Source organism: Sinocyclocheilus grahami, unplaced genomic scaffold, assembly GCF_001515645.1.
Source record: "Sinocyclocheilus grahami isolate Dianchi unplaced genomic scaffold, SAMN03320097.WGS_v1.1 scaffold31.1, whole genome shotgun sequence".
Taxonomy (NCBI): Eukaryota; Metazoa; Chordata; class Actinopteri; order Cypriniformes; family Cyprinidae; genus Sinocyclocheilus; species Sinocyclocheilus grahami.
Genome location: NW_015505210.1, coordinates 2,994,930 through 3,013,601, shown reverse-complemented (window position 1 = coordinate 3,013,601; position 18,672 = coordinate 2,994,930). Strand labels below are relative to the sequence as shown.

The 18,672-nt window shown below is 35.6% G+C and overlaps 2 protein-coding genes across 3 annotated transcripts in view; both read left to right on the top strand.

Moving 5' to 3' along the window:
* Positions 1 to 5,789, top strand: part of LOC107574680 (lactadherin-like) — a 25,220-nt gene extending 19,431 nt beyond the window's left edge. Inside the window, exons 7-10 of one of the 2 annotated variants that reach the window (XM_016261120.1) lie at positions 77 to 221; positions 2,083 to 2,285; positions 3,684 to 3,839; positions 5,072 to 5,789. In XM_016261120.1, coding sequence (XP_016116606.1) covers positions 77 to 221; positions 2,083 to 2,285; positions 3,684 to 3,839; positions 5,072 to 5,215 — 648 coding nt within the window. In that variant the 3' untranslated portion in view covers positions 5,216 to 5,789. The remainder of the gene's footprint in view (positions 1 to 76; positions 222 to 2,082; positions 2,286 to 3,683; positions 3,840 to 5,071) is intronic. The other variant, XM_016261127.1, reaches the window with a different exon arrangement.
* Positions 5,790 to 13,634: 7,845 nt separating this feature from the next.
* Positions 13,635 to 18,534, top strand: LOC107574646 (hyaluronan and proteoglycan link protein 3-like). The gene is made up of 6 exons (XM_016261090.1): positions 13,635 to 13,706; positions 14,555 to 14,742; positions 15,148 to 15,519; positions 15,776 to 16,078; positions 16,550 to 17,466; positions 18,420 to 18,534. Exons 2-5 carry the CDS (start codon positions 14,616 to 14,618, stop codon positions 16,834 to 16,836), a joined length of 1,089 nt encoding a protein of 362 aa, XP_016116576.1. The 5' UTR covers positions 13,635 to 13,706; positions 14,555 to 14,615; the 3' UTR covers positions 16,837 to 17,466; positions 18,420 to 18,534.
* Positions 18,535 to 18,672: the final 138 nt, after the last annotated feature.

Below are 18,672 nucleotides of genomic sequence, written 5' to 3'. Positions count from 1 at the left end.
TATATATATATACACACCCTGTAATTATATTATAATTTTTAAATTACTAATGAATGTATACATTTCTGTTCTTCAGATCTTTGTTGGTAATATGGACAACGATGGGACAAAGACCAATTTGTTCGACCCTCCAATCATAGCTCAGTACATACGAATCATTCCTGTTGTGTGCCGCAAAGCCTGTACTCTGAGAATGGAGCTGGTGGGCTGTGAACTCAACGGTAAAGTACCAATTATATTATTAAATTATACATTCTTATGAATAGATTTATGGAAGCCAAAAGACAAAACAACTCCACTAGAATATGGTAATACTGCTGTGGTTTATGGAAGAAAAAGTGAGTAAGCAGCATCACAGTTTGCACAATTTCCTGCTCGTCTTTGTTTGTGGTGAAGTTAAGGACCGCAGCCTGCTTGGCTGAAGGAACAAATTTGCATCTTTCCAAACCAGGACTCTAGCCAGAAAACGTTCTAAGCAGAAATCTCTCAGACATTTGACTTATTTAGCACATTTGACACAGTTTTGAGCTGCATAAAGTGATGATGAATAACACTGGTTAATTTGTGTGGTTTGTGCTTGGGACATTTCGTTCTTGTTTTCTGCTAACATTTAAGAAAGATCAAGTCTTAATTTCAAAATTTAAAAAAAATAAAATTACTATATTTTATTATATTATATTATTCTCATATGAATGAGCAGCGCTCTCTTCTACCTTCAATACCCATGACTGAGGTGCAAGGCACCAAACCCCGAACTGCTCCCTGGGCACAGAAAGCAAAAATGGCTGCCCACCGCTCTGGGTGTGTGTGTGTGTGTGTGTTCACTACTGTGTGTGTGCATTTGGATGGGCTAAATGCAGAGCACAAATTCCAAATATGGGACACCATACTTTGCTACACATCACGTCACTTTACTTCACTTTATAAAAGTAGGGATGCACTGATACATTAGAATATTTTGGCCGATAAACCAATAATTATTTTTATGTTTTGGCCAATTAATTAATTATTTACATTGATTAAATCCACATTTTTTATAAGTTTGACTGCATCATATAATAATTGCTGTTAATAGTGTTCGTCTGTTTGATTACAACTTTAATTTATTTTTTCTGTACATTTCTGCCATATGTACATAAACTGACAGTCACCACTGATAAGCTACTACTAAATATTGTAGAAATTTAATTTTTGTAACGTTAAAAGCTCTATACAGATAAACTTGAATTGAATTTAATAAATTAACATTATAAATTGGTGAATAATTATACAATTTATTTTAAAATTACAATATTTCTTTATAATAAATATAAATTAATTTATACAAATAAATTAATAAAAAAATAAACTGTATTATAAAATTAAGTTATAAGTTATGTAATTGGCCCATTTTTAATGGCTAATATTAAAATATACTATTATATTATGTAAAATAAATATACTATTATAATAATATACTCAACTACTGTATTCTATTATGACTAAATGCATTTAAAAAAAATCTATCATTAAATACTACAAGTGAATTTAGGCATCACAATATTATAATGTACAATATGAAAAATAGATATTCATTTTGAGATCAAACATTTAACAGTGTTATTAAATTACTAGTGTTTTTAAAGATTAACTTAAGTGATCTTTACATCATGGAAAAGGTCATCTAAATGTAAAAACACAGGAAATTAGTAAGAACAATTAAATATTGAATATTAATGATACTGATAATTAAAAAAAAAAAAATCTAATATTGGCCGATATGGTATGTTATATCATGCATCCCTACATGAAAGACTAATTTCTAATCAGTGAAATGGTGCAGATGTTAATGTTTCATTTATAGTATTGCCCACTTCACTGTTCCATCTGTGTCTCTCAGGCTGTCCATCACAGCACGTCTCTCACACTGCCGGCTCTTGCCTGAATGCGCTTCACACACACCCCATCACACACAGCATCTTGCCGCTCACCTGCATGAAACTTGCTCAGCGCTGATGTGGTTTGTGCTGACACGCTTCCCATCCATCTGTCTGCCACTTCCTGTCCCCGTCCCCTCCCTCTTTCTGTTGTCTTACGTCACAGTGTATTTGAACACGACAGGTTGCTCCGAGCCGCTAGGTATCAAGTCACGGCTGATCGATGACAGGCAGATGACAGCTTCCAGCTCTTTCCGCACCTGGGGGATCGAGGCTTTCACCTGGCACCCGCATTACGGTCGTCTGGACAAGCAGGGCAAGACCAACGCCTGGACAGCAGCCATTAATAACCGTTCCGAGTGGCTGCAGGTGAGATGACAAGCTTGTACTGCTGTGAAGTGACCGAGTCCCTTCAAATATTTACATTTACAGTCATGTGTAAAATCTGGAGTATGTCTGAACTGAACGAAGTCACATTTTTAAGATTTTTGTAATTTTATATTTTGTAAAGAGGCAACGCGAAGGCAAAATGCTGGTTGTATAAAACAAGATTTTTTTAATTGTATGGTTTTGTATGCACACACACACACGTCTGGTGCACTATCCTTGTAGGGACTCTCCACAGGCATAATGGTCTTTATTTATACTGTACAAACTGTATTTTCTATCGCCCTACAACAACCTTACACCTAAACCTACCCCTAACAGAAAACTTTCTGCATTTTTACAATCTCAAAAAAACTCATTCTGTATGATTCATAAGCTTTTGTACCCATGGGGACTTCAATTTTTTCCCCATGATTTGGTGTGTATTCAAGTTTAAGTCCCCACCAGTATAGAAAAACCTGTACACACACACACACACCATTAAAAAGTTGTTTTTATTGTTTTTTCAAGGAAGTCTCTTATGCTCACCAAGGCTGAATTTACTTGATTACAAATACAATAAAAACAGTAATATTGTGAAATATTATTACTATTTAAAGTAACTGTTTTCTATTTGATTATATTTAAAAATGTAATGTATTCCTTTGATGCAAAGCTGAATTTTCTGCATCATTACTACAGTTTACAGTGTCACATGATCTTTCAGAAATCATTCTAATATGCTGCACGAAAAAAAACGTTTATTTTTATTCATATCAGTGTTAAAATGTCGTGCTGCTTAATATTTGAGTGGAAATCGTGATACATTTAAAAAAACATGATACAAAAGAATGGCATATATTTAAAATATAAATCTTTTGTAACATTATAAATGTCTTTACGGTCACTTTTGATCACTTCAATGTCTATGATAAATAAAATTAATTTCTTTAAAAAATTTTTACTAACCTCAAACTTTTGAACAATAGTGTATACATCACTCCAACTTTAAACAAAGTCATTTTTATTAAGAGGGAGTGTTGCCTGGAGAACTCTCCATGTTGAGTTTGAGTGTCTTCCCTTCTGTTAACGTCTGGCAGTGTTTGCATAGGCGTTTAATTCATTCTTGATCGTTGCTTTGCTTTTTTTTACATTTACACATTGGATGACCTTTCAGAGAAACTGAACACAGTCAGATAGCCCTGATTTTCAATCTTCACTTTGAAAATGTCACAAGCACTGTCCTGAGAGGCCATCATTTACAAACAACAAACCTCTTACAATTAGCCATTACCAAGTGAATCATTCATAATATGGATCATTATAACTAAATGCCTTTTTTTTTAATGCAAGACCACTTGCTGAGTTGTTCTTATCTTTTTGTTTTACGTATGTTTTTAGGTGGACCTGCTCAGACCAAAGCGCATCACAGGGATCATCACACAAGGGGCCAAAGACTTTGGCAGTGTGCAATTTGTGTCTGCCTTTAAAGTGGCTCACAGTGATGACGGCATGTACTGGACCATACTCAAAGACGACAAGACGAAAACAGATAAGGTTGGTTGATTCCACAATTTAACCCCAAATTACCTAGTTCCTTTTGGATCAAGTCTTATCCTGACCTACACATTAAATGTTTCACTCCGAGCACAAATGGGTCGAAAATCATGTTGATTTAATTGTCATTTTTTGTTTTTATGTTTCAGTGGCTGTGATCAGTGTTATTAAATAAAATTGTTAAAAAAATTGGTTAATTGAATTAAAACTAAAATAAAAGAAAAAATAAGATGGAAAAACGTAATAATGTTGCCTTCGCAACTAACTGAAGTAGAATAAGTTTAAGTTAAGGTACTAAAATGACCAAAAGTAAAACTGTTAATATTTAACATAATTAGATAATACATAACGTAATTAAATATTATATATTTTTCGTATTACGTTAAGTTTTTATGTTTTAGTGCCAGTTATCAGCGTTGTTATAAACGTAAACTATTTAAAATGTTTTTTTGTTAATTAAAATAAAGCTGAATTAATATAAAATATAAATAATGAATGAAAAACAGAAAAAATAAATTAACTGAAATAAAATGTTTAAGTTGAAGGACTAAAATTACTAAAAGTTAAAAATGGAAAGAAAACAAATGAAAGCTAAATAGAGAAAAAACTAATAAAAATGACAAAAACACAATTATTTACTAAAATGAGTTATTTCAAAACTATTAATAAATAAATAAAAACATATAACTAATAAAATAACCATGATGTTTATGTTCTCAGCATTGGTCTACTTTTAGTATCTGTCAACATGAATTGCTGATTTCAGTATGTCAATATGGATATGTGAAATCAATTAAATATGTCAATATGCCAATTATTATAAAACTTAAAGGGATGGTTCACATAAAAATGACAATTCTGTCAGTTTATTCAGCCACATGTCGTTCTAAACCTGTATGATTTTCTTTCTTCTGTGAAACATAAAAGAAGATATTTTGAGGAAATGTAGGGTTTTTTGTCCATATTTGAAAGTCTGTAGGGACCAATAAGTTGTCTTGTCATTCATAAATGGACAAAAAAATATAATCTACTGTGTTCCACAGAATAAAATAAGTCTTTCAGGTTTGGAATGACATGACGATGACAGAATGTTCGTTTAACAGATTCCAAACTTCCCCCACATCTTTTCAACTGGCCACAGCATTGGCCGCTCATCTTGTGTATATTCTGCTTCATCTGTCTGTCACGTCCTTGTCTCACCCCATCTTTGTTTCCTACTGCTTCACCTGCAGATTTTCCCTGGCAACAGCGACAACAACGTGCACAAAAATAACGTGTTCGAGCCCCCCTTCTACGCACGATTCGTCCGCATCCTGCCGTGGGCGTGGCATGAACGCATCACCCTGCGAATGGAGCTGCTGGGCTGCGATGAGTAGAACTCCTCTTTCTCCTTCTCCATCTCTCTCATTCTCTTTTATACTTCCCACCATTCCTTCTTCCCTCAACCACGCCTGCACTGCCTCACTCTTAGCAACAGAGGGCACCATCATCACACCACTCTACACAGCTGGGGACCCCGGCAGCAAATTAAGTGATGCGTTTAGCATTAAATATTTTGTACTAACACAAGTCTGATGCAGTGGCCCTTTGAAGATGAAGTCGATGCTAATGTATAATTATGTTTATTTACCCTAGATGACCATATTAGGAAATAGCTTAAGTTTTTAAAACTTTGTTACAAATAAATTGTAATAATTATATTTCTTTTTTTGTCAAGTAAAACTCAAACGAGTTACAAACAATTGGAAAAAAGAAACCGTACATACCAAATAAGGCACAATTTATTTATTTATTTTCACAAGAATCAGTGTGTTAGTTTAGTTTTAAATGCAGTCAAGCTGTTTTATATCTTCTCTTATGAAGTAGTTTAAATTAGAAAGTGACAAAAGTCACAAAATATGGTTGTGCATTATGCTAATTTATATTATGTAATAAAATTAGCCATTTGATCATTTGTTTTTTCTATAAAATAATATTTGGTTTAAATCGTTTAGATTTTTTTTTAACTAGGCTAATGCATTTTTTACAGCCTCGCCAAAACTTAATATAAAATGTGACAGTCAATCATCTATTATTATTTGATCACTTTTGTTTAATTTGAATGGGCACGGATCTCAGGTGCAGTTCAATTATTTGCAGTGTGCTACTGAATTTTATTTGTTTAGTTTTATTCCAGCATAATTCTGAAATAAACCATTTTTTTTGGATACAAAAACACTTAAAAGCCAAAGTGGTCTAATGTTTTTCTTATGATGTTAGCAAATGTCTAATTTTATTTTATTTTTTATGTGGCCACACTTACATTAAAAGCTTTGACGTACCCTGTCACTAGCATAATGAGATGCGGGACGGGTGCAAATCTAATTTAGAATAATTTTTACGGTGGCACTGAACCTCTGATATGACTGTCCAATCTACATAATGTTTTCAAAATGATGCATTGTGACCCCCTCACCCCAACCCATCCACTCGAATAAATTTACAATTTTGGGCTTGTGCAATATGATACGAGTATTATGAATTAATTTAGGCTTTAGCTTTAGGAGAAAATATATGGGCAGTATTTCTCTGAGATATTTTGTGAGAAGAACTAAAGTCGTATTCAAGGTAACACACACTGAAGAATATTCTAATAATCCAGCATGATTTCTGCATTTAGGCTGCAACAAAACTCTTTTACATATTGATAATAAATGTTTCTTGAGCAGCAAATCAGCATATTAACTTATGAATGATCGTGTGACATTAAAGCCTGGAGTAATGCTGAAAATTCAGCTTTGCCATCACAGGTATGAATTACATTTCAAAATATAATACAAATATTTCACAAAATTGCTGGTTTACTATATTTTTGATTAAAGACAGTGGTGAGCAGAAGAGATGTCTTTCAAAAACATTAAAATATCTTACTGACCCCAAACTCTTGAATAGTACATTTCTCGGTAGGAGATGATGTAAATATTATTCATTTACCTTTCTGATATACTTAACTTTATGAATACTTATTCAAATGTTTTTTTTCCCCTGGAGAATGCACAGTGCAGCTAATTAACATTTAAACACTTTATTTGTGTCATATAATGTTTGAAATCTTAAAAATGTATCGTTTTCCGATATTCTTTTCAAATGAAGAGTTTTTTTTCTCAGGCAGGCTGCAGTAACTAAGACTGACAAGTGCGTCAGGAGAATCTAAAACATTTACATCCAGCCATTTTGGACCTATTCATTTTGGGCAAACAATTAGAGTACATTGTTCTTCCAAATGATAGCTGCCAAAATCATGCTTCTGTGAAGCCCACAGCTATTCAAAGGGCCTTGGCGTTCCTTGCCTAAGGCGACGGCTTTCATCTTGTCTGTGGGGACTAATTGACGGGGAGCTTCAAATGAGTCGCTAATGTTGTGAGCATCTGTGAGAGAGGCGATGTACATCTGCTCACCCTCATTTTCTAAAGTGTCCATAACGTAGTGATGTATGAAGAGCAGCTCACACAGGAGATACTTTCAAAGCAAGCAGCATTCTGTTAGTCAACATGGTGAATTCGTGTGAACAACTTGAACACGATGTGAAATCCACGGGGGGGAATCTATTGCCTTCTTGTGTCGATTTCTATTGAAATGACTGGATTTCGCCTGAGAAAATTCACCAAACGAAAGTAAATGTGACTGTGAAAGAGAAAGGGTGGTGCAGTGTGGCACATTTTGGGGTCATAATACTGAGTGATGCTGTCTGTCAGTACAACATCCTGGTCCCTCCAAAGGCCGCCTAACAGTCTTTTCCTCCTTAAATATTGCGATTTAGATATCACAGCAGCTGTATCTCTAAATAACAAGGAGAAAAGGTAGGAAGTTCAGGGAAGAGATAAAAGATGAACAACAAACTTTTGAATCCCTGCTGGTCACGAGTAAGAGGAAAATTTCACATCTGCAAGGCTATGGATACTTTCCTTTGAGCATTGACTTTGGAAAATTAGCACACTTTGGGGGTTTTCGCTGAGGAGAAGAGGAATTTCAACCACTGACCTTCCCATAGTAATCTTTTTTGAGACTCCGGTCAAAGGTCAACAGTCATGTTTCTGGTGTGTAATTTTCATATGCAGTGGTAATGCATAATTACAGTGGTAATTTTGTTACATTACAAAATATTTTTTATACAGATTTTAGGGTTTGTTTTCCAACTAAAAGGGCATCATTTATAACACTCAGTGCATTCAGAATGTAAAAGAAAAATAGGTATGTGACGATATATTATTACCTACTGTGTTATTAGGCCAGGCAGCCTCTGAGGCCATTAAGAATCGTTGTTGTTGTTTTTTGTGACAAACCCGCGTAACAAGAGACCTGGGTGGAATATATTCTCGCTGGCACCATGAACAAAAGCTCCAGTTTCAGTTTTGGGAAATTATCAACACACCTTATGCTGTAAAGTTATACCGTGATGATGGACGGCTTTGTAGACCCCACAATTATTATTGTTCGCGAGCTGGAGGACTTCAAAAGAGATGCCTGAGTGACGTCACCTCACGGTCCCACAATACTATTACACACAGAGAGAGAGAGAGAGAGAGAGAGAGAGAGAGAGAGAGATATTATTACCTACTGTGTTATTAGGCCAGGCAGCCTCTGAGGCCATTAAGAATCGTTGTTGTTGTTTTTTGTGACAAACCCGCGTAACAAGAGACCTGGGTGGAATATATTCTCGCTGGCACCATGAACAAAAGCTCCAGTTTCAGTTTTGGGAAATTATCAACACACCTTACGCTGTAAAGTTATACCGTGATGATGGACGGCTTTGTAGACCCCACAATTATTATTGTTCGCGAGCTGGAGAACTTCAAAAGAGATGCCTGAGTGACGTCACCTCACGGTCCCACAATACTATTACAGAGAGAGCGAGAGAGAGAGCTACTATTCCTCACCTCGGACGATGAACAGCGTAGTTGTAGCAAAAGGAGCCGGAGGAAGTATTTTACATTGGTAAGCTGCGAAAATGCGTTTATTATTTCATGAATGTGCATGTTAGCAGATTCTTTGAATGCTACAATTAATGCAACAACAAACGCTATCGGCTGTGACTTTAAATCTTTGTGTTTTGTATCAATTTGATAGCATTTTACTATTGTCGTAAAACTACCTTTTATGTGGCTTAATTGTATAGCTAGATGACTTTTGCTTCTTCAATCGTTTAACCAGCAATTCATGCAGTTCTTGAAGTAACTATCTGATGATGATCTCGTTTATGGCGAGCAAATCAAACTTTCTTTTCACAATTAATGCAACAACAAACGCTATCGGCTGTGACTTTAAATCTTTGTGTTTTGTATCAATTTGATAGCATTTTACTATTGTCGTAAAACTACCTTTTATGTGGCTTAATTGTATAGCTAGATGACTTTTGCTTCTTCAATCGTTTAACCAGCAATTCATGCAGTTCTTGAAGTAACTATCTGATGATGATCTCGTTTATGGCGAGCAAATCAAACTTTCTTTTCTTTTTTCTTTTTTTTTTTTTTAAATAAATCAGATTTCAAAAGTGTTCAAGTTGTTGACTCGTGAAATATGTTGAGTTAGATTTGTGACCCTGGACCACAAAACCAGTTTTAAGTGTCAATTTTTTGAGATTGAGATTTATACACCATGCATCTGAAAGCTGGATAAATAAGCTTTCCATTGATGTATGGTTTGTTAGGATAGGACAATATTTGGCCGAGATACAACAAATATTCGAAAATCTGGAATCTGAGGGTGCAAAAAAAATCTAAATACTGCGAAAATCACCTTTAAAGTTGTCCAAAGGAAGTTCTTAGCAATGCATATTACTAATCAAAAATGTGTTTTTCTTATGATGTTAGCAAATGTCTAATTTTATTTTATTTTTTATGTGGCCACACTTACATTAAAAGCTTTGACGTACCCTGTCACTAGCATAATGAGATGCGGGACGGGTGCAAATCTAATTTAGAATAATTTTTACGGTGGCACTGAACCTCTGATATGACTGTCCAATCTACATAATGTTTTCAAAATGATGCATTGTGACCCCCTCACCCCAACCCATCCACTCGAATAAATTTACAATTTTGGGCTTGTGCAATATGATACGAGTATTATGAATTAATTTAGGCTTTAGCTTTAGGAGAAAATATATGGGCAGTATTTCTCTGAGATATTTTGTGAGAAGAACTAAAGTGGTATTCAAGGTAACACACACTGAAGAATATTCTAATAATCCAGCATGATTTCTGCATTTAGGCTGCATGCGTTTTGATTTTCTTTGGTTTGGATTCTGTACTGATGTTAGCATTTGATTTTTCTCAGAATTGTTTTCATTGCAGTAAAGACACATTGACTTTGTTATTTCTATTCAATGTGCTCTTAAACTTTTGTCATTTTTAAATGCCTAATACTGTAGCACTCTTCTTGTGTTCAGATTGTTTAGACTAGATGCATTTCCTTTAGTATCTCTTGAAATATTTTCCTCATGTTTTCAACTGTAGAAACAAATAAAGAATATTAATAGATACTTATGGCCTATCAGACATGTTGTCTTTTTTTATTAATCCTCCACAGTATGCTGTTATTGATAAGGCAAGTTAAAATCTTTGGATATTTCCCCAACTAATCAAATTGGAAATCATCAGCATTCTTTTCCAATAACCACAAAATAAATGTCTAAAAAAATAAAAAATAAAAATTAATATTTGTATATTGAATAATCTTATTTATAATAATAGAATTATTATTATTAAGCATAATATAATGAAATATATAAAAATAATTCATAATAGTTATTTATTTTAATATTTTATTAAATGAGTGTGTATAATGAAACTATGATTTTATTATATTATTATTGTGCGTGTGTGTGTGTGTGTGTGCTTATGTATTTATGTACCTTAATGTAAAATAATGAAATATATTTAAAATAATATTATTATTTATTTTAATAATACATTTAATATTTTCTTTTATTATTTAAGTGTGTATATTGAAAACATATTTGAGGATTTTATTGTATTACTATTTTATGTATGTATTTATTTATTTGTACCTTTGCCAAATAATAACTCCCTTCAGTTCTGATTGACTGGAACACACTAATATACAGGCTCTATAGAAATTCAAAGCAGGAAGGCAGGAGAGAATCAAGTGATAGTCGAAAGAATGGCAGGAAAACAGCAGCACCCGATGGGCAAAGCCAGGAAGGATTCTTTTCTGGAAAAACAAGGCTATTTTGGATAAGGTATTGTGGCAAATATTTTGTCAGAGGCAACATTCTTTGCTTTCTAATAACATCTCTACAAAGCAAATCTTGCCTCATTACTTGACAAGTTTATGAAGGGTTGTAAACTGGGTCAACATTTTTAAAATTCACCCTCACTGTCAAAATCTTCAGTACAAACCAAAGTATTACTAGAGTTTCACTGGAAGCTTGTTTGATGGAAACTGCCAAAATAAATCAATCAAAAACCCACAAAACTGTGTGGCTGAATTCCATTCATTCACACGCATATAGTCATTCAGAAGATGATGTTTGGAAGCACTTACATATATTGTTCAAAGCCTATTCAGTTATTCATAGTAGCTTTTTTTAAAAAACGTTTTAAAAGGGTGTTTCTTTGAGATTGTTACACCTGATTCTACTGAGTGTCATTTGTGTCCCTCATATACTGTACGTGTGTAAAAACAAAAAAAATTATATAGATTCACTACTGTTCAGAAGTTTGGGGTAAGTACTTTTTTGTTTATTTATTTAATTTTTTATTTAAAGAAATAAACACTTTTATTCAGCAAGGATGCATTAAATTCAACAAAAGTGAAGTAAAGATTTCTATTTCAATTAAATGCTGTTATTTAGAATTTTGTTCATCAATGACCCCTGAAAGACACTGCAGGGTTTCCACAAAACTCTTTTACATATTGATAATAAATGTTTCTTGAGCAGCAAATCAGCATATTAACTTATGAATGATCGTGTGACATTAAAGCCTGGAGTAATGCTGAAAATTCAGCTTTGCCATCACAGGTATGAATTACATTTCAAAATATAATACAAATATTTCACAAAATTGCTGGTTTACTATATTTTTGATTAAAGACAGTGGTGAGCAGAAGAGATGTCTTTCAAAAACATTAAAATATCTTACTGACCCCAAACTCTTGAATAGTACATTTCTCGGTAGGAGATGATGTAAATATTATTCATTTACCTTTCTGATATACTTAACTTTATGAATACTTATTCAAATGTTTTTTTTCCCCTGGAGAATGCACAGTGCAGCTAATTAACATTTAAACACTTTATTTGTGTCATATAATGTTTGAAATCTTAAAAATGTATCGTTTTCCGATATTCTTTTCAAATGAAGAGTTTTTTTTCTCAGGCAGGCTGCAGTAACTAAGACTGACAAGTGCGTCAGGAGAATCTAAAACATTTACATCCAGCCATTTTGGACCTATTCATTTTGGGCAAACAATTAGAGTACATTGTTCTTCCAAATGATAGCTGCCAAAATCATGCTTCTGTGAAGCCCACAGCTATTCAAAGGGCCTTGGCGTTCCTTGCCTAAGGCGACGGCTTTCATCTTGTCTGTGGGGACTAATTGACGGGGAGCTTCAAATGAGTCGCTAATGTTGTGAGCATCTGTGAGAGAGGCGATGTACATCTGCTCACCCTCATTTTCTAAAGTGTCCATAACGTAGTGATGTATGAAGAGCAGCTCACACAGGAGATACTTTCAAAGCAAGCAGCATTCTGTTAGTCAACATGGTGAATTCGTGTGAACAACTTGAACACGATGTGAAATCCACGGGGGGGAATCTATTGCCTTCTTGTGTCGATTTCTATTGAAATGACTGGATTTCGCCTGAGAAAATTCACCAAACGAAAGTAAATGTGACTGTGAAAGAGAAAGGGTGGTGCAGTGTGGCACATTTTGGGGTCATAATACTGAGTGATGCTGTCTGTCAGTACAACATCCTGGTCCCTCCAAAGGCCGCCTAACAGTCTTTTCCTCCTTAAATATTGCGATTTAGATATCACAGCAGCTGTATCTCTAAATAACAAGGAGAAAAGGTAGGAAGTTCAGGGAAGAGATAAAAGATGAACAACAAACTTTTGAATCCCTGCTGGTCACGAGTAAGAGGAAAATTTCACATCTGCAAGGCTATGGATACTTTCCTTTGAGCATTGACTTTGGAAAATTAGCACACTTTGGGGGTTTTCGCTGAGGAGAAGAGGAATTTCAACCACTGACCTTCCCATAGTAATCTTTTTTGAGACTCCGGTCAAAGGTCAACAGTCATGTTTCTGGTGTGTAATTTTCATATGCAGTGGTAATGCATAATTACAGTGGTAATTTTGTTACATTACAAAATATTTTTTATACAGATTTTAGGGTTTGTTTTCCAACTAAAAGGGCATCATTTATAACACTCAGTGCATTCAGAATGTAAAAGAAAAATAGGTATGTGACGATATATTATTACCTACTGTGTTATTAGGCCAGGCAGCCTCTGAGGCCATTAAGAATCGTTGTTGTTGTTTTTTGTGACAAACCCGCGTAACAAGAGACCTGGGTGGAATATATTCTCGCTGGCACCATGAACAAAAGCTCCAGTTTCAGTTTTGGGAAATTATCAACACACCTTACGCTGTAAAGTTATACCGTGATGATGGACGGCTTTGTAGACCCCACAATTATTATTGTTCGCGAGCTGGAGAACTTCAAAAGAGATGCCTGAGTGACGTCACCTCACGGTCCCACAATACTATTACAGAGAGAGCGAGAGAGAGAGCTACTATTCCTCACCTCGGACGATGAACAGCGTAGTTGTAGCAAAAGGAGCCGGAGGAAGTATTTTACATTGGTAAGCTGCGAAAATGCGTTTATTATTTCATGAATGTGCATGTTAGCAGATTCTTTGAATGCTACAATTAATGCAACAACAAACGCTATCGGCTGTGACTTTAAATCTTTGTGTTTTGTATCAATTTGATAGCATTTTACTATTGTCGTAAAACTACCTTTTATGTGGCTTAATTGTATAGCTAGATGACTTTTGCTTCTTCAATCGTTTAACCAGCAATTCATGCAGTTCTTGAAGTAACTATCTGATGATGATCTCGTTTATGGCGAGCAAATCAAACTTTCTTTTCTTTTTTCTCTTTTTTTTTTTTAAATAAATCAGATTTCAAAAGTGTTCAAGTTGTTGACTCGTGAAATATGTTGAGTTAGATTTGTGACCCTGGACCACAAAACCAGTTTTAAGTGTCAATTTTTTGAGATTGAGATTTATACACCATGCATCTGAAAGCTGGATAAATAAGCTTTCCATTGATGTATGGTTTGTTAGGATAGGACAATATTTGGCCGAGATACAACAAATATTCGAAAATCTGGAATCTGAGGGTGCAAAAAAAATCTAAATACTGCGAAAATCACCTTTAAAGTTGTCCAAAGGAAGTTCTTAGCAATGCATATTACTAATCAAAAATGAAGTTTTGATATATTTACGGTAGGAAATTTACAAAATATCTTCATGGAACATGATCTATATCCTAATTATTTTGGGCATAAAAGAAAAATCTATCATTTTGACCCATACAATGTATTTTTGGCTATTGCTACAAATATACCCCAGCGACTTAAGACTGCTTTTGTGGTCCAGGGTCACATTTGTTTGCTGAACTCCTTGCTGATCTTCACACATCTTAGGTTGTCTTAAAATTCAAGGACACTGTTGGAAAGCAGCGGGATACAGGGAATCACCGTGAATATGAGGATTTTACGCCATCTGCTGGTGCTTTTAATGCACCTGGTCCTCGGAAGCGGTGCACAGCGATTCTCCAATGGCTATTATTATCAGGATATAATTAATGGAAATGGAAATGACAATGGGGAGAGTATGTTGGTTTATTTATGAGTTACTCATGCGTGCAAAATAACAAACCAGCAACCAAAAACTAGCTTGCTGATATATGACATGTAGTAGAATCCAACAAAATGCTAACTTTTGTCACTTTTCATTGAATGAATTGTTTTGTATTTTTTTTTAATTGTTTAAAATTCATGAACAAGAATATTTGTTATAAACTCAGTGGGAATCATATGGTTATATGGTATATAATATAGCCTACATTTAGGATGGTTAAGACATCAGCAAAATGTGAGCTCCATCACAAATCTGCTATTTCACTTTTGCATAGTTAAACAAATAAACAAACAATAAAATAAACAATAGTTGCTTACTCTTTTTGAAGATCTTATTTATTTACTTACTTCGCCTACTTAATGTATGTCTTTTTTAGTATACTTCCAGAAGATCCGTCTTCACGTCGAGTCTCCTGAAACTCTAGTGTCGGCTGTTCAGGGGAGTAACGTCACACTGCCCTGTCATTACCGCTACGAGCCCGTGCTCAGCGAGCCCCGCAGAACGCGGGTCAAGTGGTTCTGGCAACCCGTGAGCGACGAGGGACGGGAGCGTGACGTCATGGTGGCCATCGGCACGCGTCACCGGAGTTACGGAGACTTCAAAGGACGCGTGCGGCTCCGCCGAAGCGCTCCGGGCGATGCGTCCCTCTTCATCAACCCGCTACAGTCAGACGATACCGGCCGTTACCGGTGTGAAATTATTGATGGTCTCGAGGACGAGAGCGTGACAGTGCATCTTAAATTTCGAGGTGCGTATTGTATTAATATTGTATTTGATCAAATATTTATATAAAAAATTATATCATCAATTTATTTTCTAACTGATATTAAACTCCAAAATCTATGTTTGTAATGTATTTATTTATTGTGTAATTTATCCCCAAACAAACTGACAAACTCTAATTATCTTACATTTTCTAATTATTTGTAATTATCTTTTATCTTTAACAAAATTTGTTGATCTTATGTTTATTCAGTGGTGCTTTGTGCTCTTGTTCTCCACAGGTGTGGTGTTCCCCTATCACTCCCCTAGGGGGCGCTATCTGATGAACTTTCATGAGGCTAAGGAGGCATGTGAGAAACAGGATGCACACCTGGCTACCTTTGAGCAGCTCTACGCTGCTTGGGAGGAAGGGCTGGACTGGTGTAACGCTGGGTGGCTCATGGATGGGACGGCACAATATCCTGTCGTAGTGCCACGAGAGGCTTGTGGTGGCACCGACCTGGCACCTGGTGTACGGAGCTACGGCGTTCGAGACAAGAGTCTAGACCGATTTGATGCCTTCTGCTTCACTTCGTCCATTAGAGGTAATAATGTTTGTATATATTTAGTGGAGTTTTTAATATACCCTCATATAACTTCATCCAGTCCTGGCTTACGCTGGTTTGTTTCCGTAAAATTTTGTTTGACAAATATTTACAATTTTCCATAGTTGTGCTTTCAACAGGTGTTTTACATTTTAAAATCGGACAAAGATGAATTAGTGGTAATTCCGGCTGCATGTGGCTGCAATTGCTCATTCTGGAAAATGTTCCTATTTTAAATATATAAGTTGAGGATGACAAGTTGAATGAACCTGCCAACAAGGATTAAAAATGGCCTTCTCCCTTGTTTTAATCAGTCATGCATATGTTTTAAAGCTGTTTGCCTTGATATGCCAGTTGTATTTTGTTACCTTGGATCAATTATTGCCATTCATTTCTGAGGTTAAGTCACGGTTATTTTTAAGTCACCAAATATGACGTGACGAGGTACCTTATGTCTTTCTTCAATGTCAGGAGAGGTCTACTTCTTGCAACATCCCATCAAACTAAATTTCACAGAGGCAGCGGAGGTCTGTCAGAACGAAGGAGGTCGTATTGCTAAAGTTGGCCAGTTATACGCAGCCTGGAGGTTTGTGGGGTTGGACCAGTGTGATGCGGGCTGGTTGGCTGATGGTAGTGTGCGTTACCCAATCATCCAACCCAGGATGAACTGTGGTACATCAGAACCAGGGGTGCGCAGCTTTGGCTTTCCTCCGAAGCATTTAAAACATGGCGTGTATTGCTACAAAGTCCACTGGTAAAATGTACAATTCATTTTAAATGTATAAACACTTCTGTGAAAACCACAGTGAACAGTACTTCTGTTTCTATACTACTGATATTCGAATCGTAATAACGTGTTTTTTATTGTGTCTTGATTTGATTTGAAGTGTCCTGGAATTCCTACCAAATTTACACTGCAATGGCACAGAGGCGCTTCTGAAGTGGCATTTACACAAACTGTTTAATGCTGCTCAGAGGTAGCATGAATGCATTTACACAGCAAATACAACTGTGTTTTGATATTAGAGACAGTGGTGGGTCTGAGCTGGCTTAATTTAGTCTGGCTTTTATGCGACATTATGTCTTCACACAAACTTTTGAGTAGGCACAGAGCAGCCTTAACTCAGCTGTGTAAAGTTGCCTTAAAATGTTCTACTGTGTTGGAAAATTACATTTCAAGTGCTAATTTGGATATTTACACTTTAAAATGTAAAAAAAAAAATGAAGGTTTAAACTAATTTTGTGAACGTAATTTCGTTTATACAGCATGTAGGCTACAGGTCTACAATGTTTTTTTTTTTTAGGGCTAAAGCCTGAAATTGGTGGTGGGTCATTCTTTAAAGACTTTTATTATCTGATTGCTTGTATTATGTAGCATTTTAATGCACGTGACGAGGTACCTTATGTCTTTCTTCAATGTCAGGAGAGGTCTACTTCTTGCAACATCCCATCAAACTAAATTTCACAGAGGCAGCGGAGGTCTGTCAGAACGAAGGAGGTCGTATTGCTAAAGTTGGCCAGTTATACGCAGCCTGGAGGTTTGTGGGGTTGGACCAGTGTGATGCGGGCTGGTTGGCTGATGGTAGTGTGCGTTACCCAATCATCCAACCCAGGATGAACTGTGGTACATCAGAACCAGGGGTGCGCAGCTTTGGCTTTCCTCCGAAGCATTTAAAACATGGCGTGTATTGCTACAAAGTCCACTGGTAAAATGTACAATTCATTTTAAATGTATAAACACTTCTGTGAAAACCACAGTGAACAGTACTTCTGTTTCTATACTACTGATATTCGAATCGTAATAACGTGTTTTTTATTGTGTCTTGATTTGATTTGAAGTGTCCTGGAATTCCTACCAAATTTACACTGCAATGGCACAGAGGCGCTTCTGAAGTGGCATTTACACAAACTGTTTAATGCTGCTCAGAGGTAGCATGAATGCATTTACACAGCAAATACAACTGTGTTTTGATATTAGAGACAGTGGTGGGTCTGAGCTGGCTTAATTTAGTCTGGCTTTTATGCGACATTATGTCTTCACACAAACTTTTGAGTAGGCACAGAGCAGCCTTAACTCAGCTGTGTAAAGTTGCCTTAAAATGTTCTACTGTGTTGGAAAATTACATTTCAAGTGCTAATTTGGATATTTACACTTTAAAATGTAAAAAAAAAAATGAAGGTTTAAACTAATTTTGTGAACGTAATTTCGTTTATACAGCATGTAGGCTACAGGTCTACAATGTTTTTTTTTTTTTAGGGCTAAAGCCTGAAATTGGTGGTGGGTCATTCTTTAAAGACTTTTATTATCTGATTGCTTGTATTATGTAGCATTTTAATGCAGATAATCAGTTAGTCGGTGCCATCTGCTGGTATCTTATTTGTATGCATGACTTCTTACTATTATCTGAGACGTCATCATCCAAAAAGCCAGATTTCCTGTCAATAAATAGTTTTTCCCAACAACAATTCTGTATGTTTACTTCAGTCATTTCAAATGTTCAGATCGCCCACTAAATCACCTAAACAGTGCCTGTTTGTGTTTTTGAAACAAGTCAGCCTTGTCCCGTCCCAGATAAATATGACATCCAGGTGAG